General features: G+C 43.5%; 1 protein-coding gene and 1 pseudogene across 3 annotated transcripts in view; one reads left to right on the forward strand and one right to left on the reverse strand.

Annotated features, from left to right (window-relative positions):
* The window catches only part of LOC139535505 (T-cell leukemia translocation-altered gene protein homolog), a 28,349-nt gene that overhangs the window by 1,347 nt on the left and 11,897 nt on the right, over nt 1-15,105 (reverse strand). For 2 of the 3 annotated variants that reach the window (XM_071334958.1, XM_071334959.1), the window contains exon 3: nt 14,375-14,766. The exons of the other annotated variant lie outside the window; for it this stretch is intronic. In XM_071334958.1, coding sequence (XP_071191059.1) covers nt 14,724-14,766 — 43 coding nt within the window. In that variant the 3' untranslated portion in view covers nt 14,375-14,723. Of the gene's footprint in view, nt 1-14,374; nt 14,767-15,105 lie in introns of those variants that run through there. 3 annotated transcript variants of the gene reach the window in all.
* On the forward strand, nt 10,808-13,546 carry LOC139536486 (glycerate kinase-like; annotated as a pseudogene).

Below are 15,105 nucleotides of genomic sequence, written 5' to 3' on the forward strand. Positions count from 1 at the left end.
TATTGTACGTTTCCTTGAATTTGTTCTGGACCTGGGCATCCGATTGGTTCCTTCATGAACACCACCCCCTCGAGCATCTCATTGGTTCCTGCATGAACATTGTAGTCAGCTCAGCTTTCCCCATTGAGTTTGTCTCTGTGCCTCGATCTAGGTCGGGCAAAACTTAAAATGGCTGTGTTCGTTTTAGCAATCTCACTGGAATAAAGACCATTCCTGTCGTTATTGAAAGAGATTGTAATAATATCTCAAAACAGGACTACTTAAATGTTAGATCCCTCACTTCCAAGGCAGTCATAGTCAATTAACTAATCACTGATCATAACCTTGATGTGATTGGCCTGACAAACATGGCTCAAGCCTGATTCATTTACTGTGTTAAATGAGGCCTCTCCTCCTGGTTACACTAGTGACCATATCTCCCCAGCACCCTGCAAAGGCGGAACATTTACGACAGCAAATGTAAATTTACAACAAAAAATTACTGTGTTAGTGTCTTTTAAAAGCTTCTAGTCATGAAATCTATGCTGCCTACTCAATCACTTTTTATAGCTACGGTTCAAATCAAATTTGATTTGTCACATGCCCCAAATACAACAAGTGTAGACCTTACTGTGAAATGCTTACTTACAAGCCCTTAACCAACAGTGCATTTAAGAAAATATTTACTAAATAAACAGTAGTTTACAGGCCTCCTGGGCCATATACAGCATTCCTCACTGAGTACCCTGAATTCCTATCAGACCTTGTAGTCATGGCATATAACTCACATTTTTGGTGACTTCAATAGTCACACTGAAAAGTCCACAGACCCACTCCAAAAGGCTTTTGGAGCTATCATCGTCTCAGTGGGTATTGTTCAATATGTCTCCGGACCTACGCATTGTCACAGTCACACCCTGGATCTAGTTTTGTCCCGTGGAATAAATATTGTGGATCTAAGTGTTTTTCCTCATAATCCTGGACAATCCTGGCCACCATTTTATTACGTTTGCAATCGCAACAAATAATCTGCTCAGACCCCAACCAAGGTTGATCAAAATCTGCGCTTATAAATTCTCAAGACAACTCAAAGATTCCTAGATGCCCTTCCAGACTCCCTCCACCTACCCAAGGCCATCGCAGTACAAAAATCAGTTAACCAAATAAACGAGGATCACTTAAACATGAACTCACTCATAAAAACAGCAGCTCTTTGCTGTATTCGTTGACAGTCTCTCTCTAGCAATGGTTTTAAATGTTTTGAAATCTCACAGTATCAACTTTGTTGTAGCTTTCTTTTATGCCTGCTACGTTACTGCAAACACAGTCATCTGAGCCATCTGATTGGCCAACGGTAAGCCTATAGTGCACTTGATTTGCTCTCCGGGCCCACCGGGAAGGCAGAGTATGTACCTTCAGACAGATTAAATAGTACAAAATGACAACAGTTTGCCTACCTGACACACAGGGCAGCTGAATCGGATGCACCTACCGCAATAGCCCGAGACAAAAAATAAATAAAATAGGAACACAAGGCTTTATCGTAGTTTTTTTTTACAGAAATGTTTGGCGATTGACTAGGAATGCCTTGGAGATCGACCAGTCCCAGTTAGTGACCACTGCTCTAGAAAGTTGTGTAAAGTTCAACCTTGTGCTTCTCTCTGTAGGCTGATATTTCTGCGCGGCAGTCTCTGGGCTACTTCACGGGCGCCGTTTAGAGGGAACATTGCTGGCCACCCCTCAGAGCCTGGTTCCTTTCTAGGTTTCTTTTTGGGTTCCTGCCATTCTAGAGTTTTCCTAGCCACCGTGCTTCGACATCTGCATCTGCATCAAATTTTATTGGTCACATATTTAGCAGATGTTATTGCGCGTGTAGCGAAATGCTTGTGTTCCTAGCTCCAACAGCGCTGTAGTATCTAACAGTGGAGCAGTATCTAAAAACGATTCTCGACAATATACACATCTAAGTATGAGAATGGAATTAAGAAATATTAAAATTAGATTGAGCAATGTCAGGGGGACATTGACTACAATACAGTCGAATAGAATACAGTATATAAGGTTGAAGTTTGAAGTTACATACACTTAGGTTGGAGTCATTAAAACTCATTTTTCAACCACTCCACAAATTACTTGTTAACAAACTATAGTTTTGGCAAGTCGGTTAGGACATCTACTTTGTGCATGACACAAGTAATTTTTCCAACAATTGTTTACAGACAGATTATTTCACTTATAATTCAATGCATCACAATTCCAGTGGGTCAGAAGTTTACATACACTAAGTTGACTGTGCCTTTAAACAGCTTGGAAAATTACAGAAATTATATCATGGCTTTAGAAGCTGCTGTTAGGCTAATTGGCATCATTTGAGTCAACTGGAGGTGTACCTGTGGATGTATTTCAAGGCCTACCTTCAAACTCAGTGCCTCTTTGCTTGACATCATGGGAAAATCAAAAGAAATCAGTCAAGACCTCAGAAAAAAAATTGTAGACCTCCACAAGTCTGGTTGATCCTTGGGAGCAATTTCCAAACACCTGAAGGTACCACGTTCATCTGTACTCTCCTAGAGATGAACGTACTTTGGTGCGAAAAGTGCAAATCAATCCCAGAACAACAGCAAAGGACCTTGTGAGATGCTGGAGGAAACAGGTACAAAAGTATCTATATCCACAGTAAAACGAGTCCTATATCGACATAACCTGAAAGACCGCTCAGCAAGGAAGAAGCCGCTGCTCCAAAACCGCCATAAAAAAGCCAGACTACGGTTTGCAACTGCACATGGGGACAAAGATCGTACTTTTTGGAGAAATGTCCTCAGGTCTGATGAAACAAAAATAGAACTGTTTGGCCATAATGACCATCGTTATGTTTGGAGGAAAAAGGGGAATGCTTGCAAGCCGAAGAACACCATCCCAACCGTGAAGCATGGGGGTGGGAGCATCATGTTGTGGGGGTGCTTTGCTGCAGGAGGGACTGGTGCACTTCACAAAATAGATGGCATCATGAGGTAGGAAAATTATGTGGATATATTGAAGCAACATCTCAAGACATCAGTCAGGAAGTTAAAACTTGGTCTCAAATGGGTTTTCCAAATGGACAATGACCCCAAGCATACTTCCAAAGTTGTGGAAAAATGGCTTAAGGAAACAAAGTCAAGGTATTGGAGTGGCCATCACAAAGCCCTGACCTAAATCCTATAGAAAATTTGTGGGCAGAACTGAAAAAGCGTGTGCGAGCAAGCCTGACTCAGTTACACCAGCTCTGTCAGGAGGAATGGGCCAAAATTCACCCAACTTATTGTGGGAAGCTTGTGGAACGCTACCCAAAACGTTTGACTCAAGTTAAACAATTTAAAGGCAATGCTACCAAATACTAATTGAGTGTATGTAAACTTCTGACCCACTGGGAATGTGATGAAAGAAATAAAAGCTGAAAAATCATTCTCTCTACTATTATTTTGACATTTCACATTATTAACATACTGAACTAAAACAGGGAATATTTACTAGGATTAAATGTCAGGAATTGTGAAAAACTGAGATTAAATGTATTTGGCTAAGGTGTATGTAAACTTCCGACTTCAACTGTACATATGAGATGAGTAAAGCAGTATGTAAACATTATTAATGTGACTAGTCCTCCATTATTAAAGTTTCCAGTGATTCCAAGTTATGTATAAAGGGCAGCAGCCTCTAAAGAGCAGTGTTACGTGACTGGGTGGAAGCCGGCTAGTGATGACTATGTAACAGTCTGATGACCTTAAGATCATCTAGGTCCCAGCTTTGATGCATCTGTAGCCTCTCGGTCCCAGCTTTGATGCATCTGTACTGACCTCGCCTTCTGGTTGATAGCGGGGTGAACAAGCCGTGGCTCGGGTGGTTGATGTCCTTGATAATCTTTTTGGCTTTCCTGTGACAGCGGGTGCTGTAGGTGTCCTGGAGGGCAGGTAGTTTGCAGCTTTCCACCTTCTCCACTGCAGTCCCGTCAATGTAAGTAGGGGCGTGCTCCCTCTGCTGTTTCCTGAAGTTCACGATCAGCTCCTTTGTTTTGTTGACGTTGAGTGAGAGGTTATTTTTCTGGCACCACTCTCCCAGTGTCCTCACCTCCTCCCTGTAGGCTGTCTCGTCATTGTTGGTAATCAGGCCTACTAATGTTGTTGTCTGCAAACTTGATTGAGTTGGAGGCGTGCGTGGCCAAGCAGTCATGGGTGAACAGGGAGTACAGGAGGGGGCTGAGCACACACCCTTGTGGGGCCCGTGTTGAGGATTAGCAAAGTGGAGATGTTGTTGCCTACCTTCACCATCTGGGGGCGGCCCGTCAGGAAGTCCAGGACCCAGTTGCACAGGGCGGGGTTCAGACTCAGGACCCCTAGCTTAATGATGAGCTTGGAGGGTACTATGGGGTTGAATGCTGAGCTATAATCAATGAACAGCATTCTTACATAGGTATTCCTCTTGTCCAAATGGGATAGGGCAGTGTGCAGTGTGATGGCATCATCTGTGGATCTATTGGGGCGGTAAGCAAATTGAAGTGGGTCTAGGGTGTCAAGGTAAGGTAGAGGTGATCCTTAACTAGCCTCTCATGATGACAGAAGTGAGTGCTATGGGGCGATAGTCATTTTGTACAGTTACCTTTGCTTTCTTGGGTACAGGAACAATGGTGGACATCTTGAAGCAAGTGGGACAGCAGACTGGGATAGGGAGAGATTGTATATGTCCGTAAACACTCCAGCCAGCTGGTCTGCGCATGCTCTGAGGACATGGCTAGGGATGCGGTCTGGGCCGGCAGCCCTGCAAGGGTTAACACGCTTAAATGTCTTACTCACGTTGGCCATGGAGAAGGAGAGCCCACAGTCCTTGGTAGAGGGCCGTGTCGGTGGCACTGTGTTATCCTCAAAGTGGGCGAAGAAGGTGTTTAGCTTGTCCAGAAGCAAGACGCCGGTGTCCACGACATGGCTGGTTTTCACTTTGTAGTCCGTGATTGTCTGTAGACCCTGCCACATACGTCTCGCATGTGAGCTGTTGAATTGCGACTCCACTTTGTCTCTGTACTTTTGCCTGTTTGATTGCCTTACGGAGGGAATACCTACACTGTTTGTATTTGGCCATATTCCCAGTCACCTTGCCATGATTAAATGCGGTGGTTTGCAGTTGAAATTTTGGGTACGTTTTAGTCACAGTGGGTACACCAAGGGTGTCGTTAAGGGGGGGGGGGGGGGGGGGCATGAATGATTCATGGGGTAGGGCCCCCTAAATGTTTAGAGAATTATTTGTTTATAATTGAAAAAATGTTAGACAAAAAAAATCTGTGATGAAAATTAAACGTATAACCATAATCAGATCAGGATTCTCTACACAATCATCCCGTTTCGGGAGGAGAAGGATGGGTGGTAAGTCAGTGCAGACGGCCTGCCGAACTGAGTAGCCTAGCTAGCCAATATAGCTAGCTTGATAGCTTGCTAGCTACAGGTAGCTGCCTACCGTGGACTCACTCGGCTCGGTCAGAGCAGTAATTATTAACATGATAATGAGCTACCACTACCAGTTATGGCTAGCTAATTAGCTATTATTTAGATATAACTGTATTCCCCAATATTTGTGTGATATTTGTTAGCTAGCTAGACTAAAATGTAACACCTAACCTAATGTAGCCTACCTATCCATACTGTAGATGCTGCTACTACTACTACTGCTGTAGACAACGATCCCAACGTGTGTTTACTATATGAAGTTGAAACAGCGGAACCTGGGAGGTGAGGCAGTTTTGTAGCAGCAGCAGCATAACTAGACCATTTTTAAATTGTAAAGTTAGGCACATGATGACTTAGAATACGTATTTAAGTGTGTATTTGATATGTATACTATTAAGTTTTCTTTCAGTAGTAGATTTTTAGTATGGTAACCTTTGTAGGAGCGAACATTAAACCTAAAATTCCCTTTGTTTACTCACTTCCTAGTGCCTAGAGAGCCTCAGGTAGGCAGAATCTCAGTGAAAAGCTGTCAGACAGACTCTGATGCAGAGGAGAGCAGGGAGGAGGAAGAAGACTTAAAGAGTAGCAGCAGTGCCAGTGAAGGAGTGACAGAGATTGAACAAGTAATAAGGGAAAAGAAGAGTATGGACAGATTCAAAGTGAGGAAGCTGAGGTTTTAGATGATCCAGTACTGTGGCCAGAGAAAGTACAAGACCATAAAAGAGAAGCTATTGTTCGCAGACTAGCCAACAGGTGTGGTGAGGAGACAGAACTGTATAAAATCATGCCCCCAGACTCAGAAGGCAAACCATTCCCTAATTTACAGTACAGTAAGTCAGCAAATGGAAGAGAAAAGGTACAGAGAGACTGGCTTATTTATAGTTAGAGTGTAAAGGCATTATATTGCATTCCATGTGTTATTTTTTTCTCATGAGCAAAGTAAACCATCACCCAGTACTCTGAATAGTAAGGATGGCTATAAGTTATCAGTGAAATGGCCGGAGAATGTATGACAAACTACCAGAGCTTGAGGATGGTGTCTCACAAGAACTGTTACTGGAAATTGAAAATTCTGCAGCATACCGTAACAACAGCTACAGGGATAGACAGTCAGCTGCAGAAACAAATCCAGTCAGAAATGTATAAAAACAGAGCACTTGGAGAAAAGATTTTGGATATGACACTGTACATAGCATCTAGGAATCTGCCATTCTGGGGGAAATCACTTAATCTTGATGATGTGCATGATGGACATTACCTACTGTAGGCTTACTTGACCTGTTGTCAAATTATGACCCGCTATTACGTGAGCACTTACAGAAAGTCAGGGACAAAAAGAAAGGAGCACGACTGACTCATTACCTCAGCCCTGAGAGACAAAACGAGTGCATAGGAATATGTGGTCAAAGGGTTTTGAAAACAGTACTTTATGAAAGAGAAGATGTAATCTATTACTCGGTTATATGTGATGCAACACGAGACATTTCCCATACTGAGCAAAATGTATTATTGGTGAGATATGTACACAAAGATAAAGTTCAGGGAACAGGTAAATAGGAAATAATTGAACGTTTTCTTGAATTTAAACACTTTGCTAGAAAGACAGGCAGTGAAATTTCTGAAATGATTTTGAGTGCATTGGAAGGGCATGGTATTGACGTGGTCAACGCTATGATAATGGTGCAAATATGTCAGGGAAAGTGAAGGGAGTTCAAGCACACGTACTGCAAAATAATCCACTGGCCACATACTCACCTTGTGCCTCCCATACTCTTAATCTCGTGGGTGTACATGCAGCACAGTCGTGCCAAGAAGTATCAACCTTTTTTGGCTGTGTGAATCGTCTTTACAATCTGTTCAGTGCCAGCCCAGAGCGATGGGCCATTCAAGGAAAAGACTGGCTGCTGTCTTAACCTCCTTTCAGACACACGATGGAGTGTGCGTATTGCTGTGGTCCGACCAGTGGCAACTCATTTACCGTCTATCATCAAGGCCCTAGACATGCTTCTTGCTACCTGCAGCCTGACAAACCAAGTCAAATCTGAGGCAAAAGGTCTGAAAAGATACTTCATGTCTTTCAAGGCAATCTTCCTGCTCACTTTCTGGGTAAAAGTTTTGCAAAGTATTGAGAATAGAAGCCTAATTCTTCAGTCAGGAAATATTTCTCTGGACACGGAAGCAGCTCACATTAAGACAATACAGGAAGAAATACAGGCTCTGCGGAATCAATGGGACGCTCTTCTGGCAGAAGCCTCCACGGTGGCAAATGAAATGGGTGTAACTACTCAGTGAACAGAGGAGCCGCCAGAAAAAAAGAAAACGTTTCCCTGATGAGACTGAAGATGGCATAGCAGATGAACAGAAGTCAGACACTGGATTTCGCAACACAGTGTTTTATGTGGCTCTGGATAGTGTAATCAGTCATTTGGACATGCAGTTCCACACGATTGCAGCTATATACGAGGAGGTTTCACCAATACTTACATTTACGAAAATGACTGAAAACCAAATGTGTATCTTGCCACAAATTGAGAAACAAGTACTCCAAAGATCTCAGATGGATTTGAAAATGAAGTGCGACATCTAAAGACGATATATGGTGCCACTTTTTCAGATGGTCTTTCTCCTGTAGAGCTCCTAAATGCCATCCACAAGATGCAGCTACAGAGCATTTTTGGAGAGGTGTGCATTGCACTGAGAATCTTCTGTACAATGCCTGTAACAGTTGCTGGAGGTGAACGTGCCTTCAGTAAGCTGAAACTTAAAGAACTAAGATCTACAAATGTTCCAAGACAGGTTGAACAGCCTTGCCATCCTTTCAATTGAAAACCAGATAGCAAGAAAATTTTACTTTAAAGACATTATAAATGAGTTTGCTCACAAGAAGGCTCGACGCTGGGCTCTTGGTGCAGTGTAACCTCCGAGTTTTGTTTACAGGGAACAAACAAGGACAAATGACATAACCTGTTCTACCCAAGCCTGCCCGGGGATGGGCAAAATACTGTTTGAGTATTTTCTGCTATGGTTTATCTCCTGCTGAACTTACTCAGGAATGCCCACATAATGTCTCGACACTACAGTTGCAGTTTCACAGATGCTTGTTCTCTGTAGGTACCACATTTATGCCTGCATTCAACATAGTTCAGGATTTTTATTTTATTTTGTGTATGTTATTTAGGAATTATGCATAGGGCAGAAAAGGGTTAGCCTTGTTTATAAGAATGTAATACATTCTTTAATCTGAAACATGGATCATTGGTAATTTCTTCATTAAAACTGACTACAACACCATATTTCAAAAAGTCACCAATTGGGTAGTTATTTATGATAAAGCATCAAAAATCTCATGACGCAGCTTTTGTTAACATTAGGAACCAAACATTTTTGCAATTCTGTTAATATGGGTAAAGGATGAAGGTGGAAACTAGAATCTGCACAATTGTAGTATAGAGCAGCAGAAGCTTATAGATAGTACATTTAAATAACACCATTGTTCAGTACGTTATTTTAATCTGAAACATTCAGATTTCTATGTTAGGGGCCCGGTATAATTTTTTTCTCCCATGGGGTACAACATCTCCTATACAATTCCTGATTAACTCAGTCACCGTATCCAGGCTGCATCACATCCGGCCATGATTGGGAGTCCCATAGGGCGGCGCACAATTGGCCCAGCGTCGTCCAGGTTTGGCCGGGGTAGGCCGTCATTGTAAATAAGAATTTGTTCTTAAAGGTTAAATGAAAAAACATCTGTGGCTTGTCGGTGTTATTCTCAGAGGCTACCCGGAACATATCCCAGTCAGCGTTATCAAAACAATCTTGAAGCATGGATTCCGATTGGTCAAACCAGCGTTGAATAGACCTTAGCACAGGTATTTCCTGTTTGAGTTTCTGCCTATAGGAGGGGAGAAGCAAAATGGAGTCGTGATCAGATTTGCCGAAGGGAGGGCTGGGGAGGGCCTTGTAGGCATTTCGAAAAGTTGAGTAGCAGTGGTCCAATGTTTTACCAGCGTGAGAACTACAGTCACTGTGTTGGTAGAACTTCGGTAGCATTTTCCTTATATTTCCTTTGTTAAAATCCCCAGCTACAATAAATGCGGCCTCAGGATATGGTGTTTCCATAATGTCCAGTGTAGTTCTTTGAGGGTCGTCGTGGTATCAGCTTGAGGGGGGATATATACGGCTGTGACTATAACTGAAAATAATTATCTTGGGAGGTAATACGGTCGGCATTTGATTGTGGTATTCTAGGCCATCATAATCCTGGTGGTCGTAATGCTGGTGAGTTACCGTCGCTCTGATATCCAAAAGTTATTTCCGGCTGTATGTAATAACACAAAACATTTCCTGGGCTAATAATGTAAGAAATAACACACAAAAAAACAATAGTTGCTTAGGAGCTAGAAGCAGAGCTGCCATGTCTGTCAGCGCCATCTTATCTGTCGGCGCCATCTTACTTATTCATTGCTTGCTGTTTGGGGTTTTAGGCTGGGTTTCTGTATAAGCACTTTGTGACATGATGTAAAAAAGCCTTTATAAATACATTTGATTTGAATCCCCACCCCTCCTTGTCAGCTAGCGGGAGCAACACTGATAGTGTACTTCCCCCCCTCCTGCCGAACACCTGTCCTCACCTTTGTTAACAGAACTACGGGAAAACAGTGTCCGACGGGCGGGGCAAAAGACACGGTCTACCGGTCGCCCCGCTAGCACAGCCGGTAGCAGTATGAGGACACACCATGTGCTAGCTAACTAGCTGCCTTGCTAGTTAGCGACACCGTCTTCTAGCTAACATGCTAGTTAGCTAGCACACGGTGTTGCCACAGATTTGGTGTCGCTTCCCACCTGCTGTGTACCGGACTAGCTGGCTAAGCTAGCACACAGTGTCCTTCGGTCCCAGCTGCCTTTGCCGTCGTTAACAGATCTGTAGAAAAAACAATGCCCGACATGCGGGGACGAAGGACACTGTCTACCAGCGTACGGCTAGCTAGCTACCATTGTCACCCCGCCCCTTCTTCAGTGGGGTTTATTGGTGGCTGGCATCCAACGTTATTGTGCAACGTTAACGCCACCTACTGTACTGGAGCACCCCCGCCTTCCACAGCTTAAATAAAATGACCAATAGAAGTATAAAGAGAGGTTCCTGCAGATGCAGGAATGCCCCAAATTGCAGGCCGCAATTGCACCCTTCTCGCCCATCTTGATGTTAGAGTTATAAGTGAAAGAGGTTTGAACATTAACCACTCATTCAGGTGGCACAGGTGACCCTGTCCTCATTCCAAAGCCAATATTTTATACCAATTAGCTCAAACTGAGCAGCACTGCTGTTGGGTTGACCCTGTATAGTCCGATTGTACAAAATCATCTGAAGACAAACACACAGCCTGCTCACTTTTTTTCCTGCCCTATGGTCAAGCTTGAGTCAATCATTACACGGAGGGTACACATTCAACTTGAGTTGAGCTCCTTCCAGATTTTGCGACACTGCCTTAGTGCTGATCCTGACTCTGCAAGTACACAGCTCTCACACAGAGGAAATCCAGAGGTTCCCCATACCCTGTGTAGGCAACCTCACTAGGATTCTTTCATAATGACTTGAGTCTCTTCAACTAAATGCTGAGTGAATATGTGGTTATCTGATGTGTGGGCATCTCAAGGTAACGGACAGAAGGTCAACTAGTAGGCCCCTTTGTCTCTATCTGGAATCTCTTGGGTGTGTCTTTTTTGGTGTGCACATACAAATCTGAGAAATTACCAGTAAAATCACAACAGCAGAAACATCAAAGGGGGTCCTGTGATCCATAAACTTAGTTTTGGCTTTGTTCTCCCTGATAGGACAGCCTGATGGCTCGTGTTCTGTCCCTGCATCGGCCTTTACTGGCCCTTGTGGGGGTAAGGGGATCCACGGTTTTCAGACATGCGGACACGGGAGGTGTTTGCTACAGGTGTGCAACCAGACATTGTGGTGCGGCGGGGTCTGGAGCGTACAGGGGACACCTTCCTAGTGAATGGCCACAGCTTCACGCTCAGAAACAACCTTCATCTTGTGGGCTTTGGCAAAAAATGTTTTAGGTATGGCTGCAGAGGCAGAGAGGATTGTGGGAGACCACTTGGTGAGAGTGAGGGCCACACGGGATAAAGGAGACACTACAGGAGCATGGGAAAGAGTAAGCAACTCAAACAAGTGTTTGTGGGTGTGATGGGATGGTTGGTAAATTAATTTCTCCTCAGCCAGACGTGGTTGAAGGATGGAAGTTGTATCACAGTGCTGGAGGGAGCTAAACACAACCTGCCAGATGCTGATTCTGATGCCCAGGGAGCAGCCGAATGTATCAAGAGGCTGGCCAGCACACTGACAGAATGACCTGTTGCTTGTACTAATTTCAGGTAAATTGATACCTAACTACTACCACAATTTAATTGTCGAACAAACTATATAGTTATTACTTAATTTGAATCACCAAAGCTACAGGGTGTCCATAAATATCTTTAAAGCCCAGTGCAGTCAAACTTTTACTGTATTTTATACATATTTCCACACTATGAAGTTGTAGTAATACTGTTAAATTGTGAAAATAGCATAATGCCCATTTAGTTTAAGAGCTGTTTGAAAAGACTGCCTTAAATGTCTACCTGTTTTGACCTTCTATGGTGACATCACCATGCAATAAATTAGTTAGACCAATGAGAAAAAGTTCAAAACTATGCCAATAACATTTTTTTATTTATTTCTCTCCTCACTCAAACCACTCCGTCAGTCCTAGGCTAGATTCTTGCTTGCTCTATGCTAAAGAAAAATATTTATTACACCAGTTTAATTAAACAATCACAGTAAGACTCAATTGTTACCCAGAAATGATTTGATAGAGATACATTCTGCTGCATTGGACATTTAACACATGTGTAGGAGGGTCTGCACTCTTGCCTGCCCCAGTCCCACTCATCTCTCTTCAAGAAAAACAGAATGTTACACGCAGCCTGGCTTGGTGTTGGGGGCTACCATTCAGGAGCTTAACTCTGTACGCCATGCCGTCGTTATTGAAGAGCGGCGGACTTGCACACTGCGCTCACCCTGCTCAAATAAGACTCCAACTCCACTAGCTCATTATAGCGCTTTCACCCAAAAAATGTAACTTCTTGCACATTAACTTTTATATTGTGGTCATATTTGGTCAAATACAATTTCCCTGTTAACATTTTCTAAACAGGTGGTGGCCCTGGTTCTGTCTGATGTAATCTGAGATCCCCTGGACTTAAAAAGCCCAGCGGCCCCACATTGTAGACTGAGGCGTGGCCTGAGGAGATTTGGTCGGTGCTGGACCACTAGGGGCTAACCGCAGCCTCTCTCCCCACCTCAGTCAAGCAGGTCCTTGGACGCTCAGCTCCCCGGTGGGAGGAGGCTGGAGAGCAGTCAGACAGGGTGGCATATCTTCTCAATGCTGTGATTGGCTCCAACAGCATTGCTCTGGAATGCGCAGGGCGACGTGCGGGGGAGCTCGGATTCCGTCCAGTTGTGCTGTCGCCAGGGGTGTGTGGGGACGTACAGTCTGTCTCGCCTTTATGGTCTACTGGCTCACTTTGCCTGCTCCCGTGATGAGCCCCCTCCTGAGTTGCCTGCTGAGATTCTGAAGCTGGGGCCCGAGACGGGCGTGGAGAGTTGGGATTTGTGCCATGCTATGCAGGTGCTTGGCGTGGGGAGGGCTGGGGAGCCACCGTCTGCTGGCTGGGGGAGAGCCCACTGCGCAGTTGACAGGCAAGGGGCGTGGTGGGCAGAACCAAGAGCTAGCCCTGCGAGTGGGGCTGGAGCTGGGAGGCATGGCACTCCCGAAGGGTCCCCTGTTCCTGAGTGGTGGGACAGATGGTCAGGACGGCAAACTGAGGCAGCAGGGGCGGTCATAGACGCAGGGCTTGGAGAAGAAGCACGAGCACAGGGGCTGGACACTGAAGGCATCCTCATTAACAATGATTCCTTCACCTTTTCACACCTGTCTGGTGGGCAGTGACTGCTCCTACCAGGGTTAATGGGTACCAATGTGATGGATGTGCACATCCTGCTGATCCCACCAATCCCCATAGTCGTGTCTGGTTGTTGATGAAGACGAGGGCCTGAAAGCAGCTAAGCACACATTTCAGTATGAATCCATACAGAGTAGACAAATATATTCAGAGCTCAGCTTTTCGAAGTTGACCTTGCCAATTATACCCCTTTCCAGCAAGCCCTTCAGGAAGTCCACGTTTAATTTAAAAAGTTGCAGTCAGTTATGTCTATAATGAATAATGAATAGCGTAAATTATTTACCTTTTGGTTATTTGTGGAGAGTGTTCTTGTACAGAGCAATTGTGGGTTGTGTGCTGGACATCGTATTAGAGAATGATTTTTTAAAAACTAAATGTGAATTTTTTAAAATTATTTAAAATCTACTAGTCAATTTCACAAGACCATAAATTACAAAATGTACAATTAAATAGCCTTCTCCAGGTACCTTCCTGCACCTGAGACAATAAAAGGCATTAATGGCCTTCACTGTTTTATATTTTTATAGCAATCAGAAGACAGTCAGAGGCCTCATGCATTTGCTCCTTCTCAATATGGAGGTTCCAGCCATAGAAGGGGTGTACAACGAGTATAATAATAGGAGTCTGTCAAGAAAAAGAAATCAGAGTTTGAGCTGCCATTTGATGTAAGGCTTCTATCTCTGACCACTTTCTCCACAGTAGTCTTGCTCCAGCGCACTCTTCATGGACTACTATGTAGCCTTGCTCCAGTGGAAATAAAAACAGCTCCTTATTCATACAATAACATGTTATGAACATAACAGCAGTCACAACTCACAGCAGTTGTCGAGTCTTTTCAGATTCTGTCTACCGGTAGATTAGAATAACATTTCAGTTCAATCTACAACCAATCAGAGGACATAGACTTGGATAGATATTTTAATGGCTCACCAATCAAAGTCGGTAAAAATTTACATGAGCTACATTTTAAAATATGAGATTTAAAAAGATATGGCATATGAGAGAATATCTTAGCTTATCGCATGGTGTGGCTGTCTGGATGTAAACTGAGCCTGATAACAGTTACCTCTTCATGACAACCGTCCGGGGAAAATAATTTTTCAGCGTAGAGTAAGGAAGCGTCTGCAGGCCCACCTCAATGAACTCCAGCCCATTTGAAAAGGCACAACATATCAAGTCTGTGTCCACTCAGCAACACTGTCTGATTAGACAGAGAGCAAGTAGAATGTAGTCCAACTTGTTATGTCCCGACTGTCACTCACGGTGTGTCTTGATGGTGTCTCCTGCAGCACTCACCCTGACAGATAGAAAACATTATCACAATCACTCACCAATGTAACAGACAAAGAAAGGAGTCACACCTACTGCTTTTTTTGTTGTAATTATAATATATTTTTGAATAGAAAAACACACATACAAATGACAACATATATAAGCTCACAAACATCTACAGTTGAAGTCGGACGATTACATACACTTAGGTTGGAGTCATTAAAACTCGTTTTTCAAACAATCCACAAATGTCTTGTTAACAAACTATAGTTTTGACAAGTCAGTTAGGACATCTACTTTGTGCATGACACAAGTAATTTTTCCAACAATTGTTTACAAACAGATTATTTCACTTATAATTCAC

The sequence above is a fragment of the Salvelinus alpinus genome, chromosome 12 (assembly GCF_045679555.1).
Source record: "Salvelinus alpinus chromosome 12, SLU_Salpinus.1, whole genome shotgun sequence".
Lineage (NCBI taxonomy): Eukaryota > Metazoa > Chordata > Actinopteri > Salmoniformes > Salmonidae > Salvelinus > Salvelinus alpinus.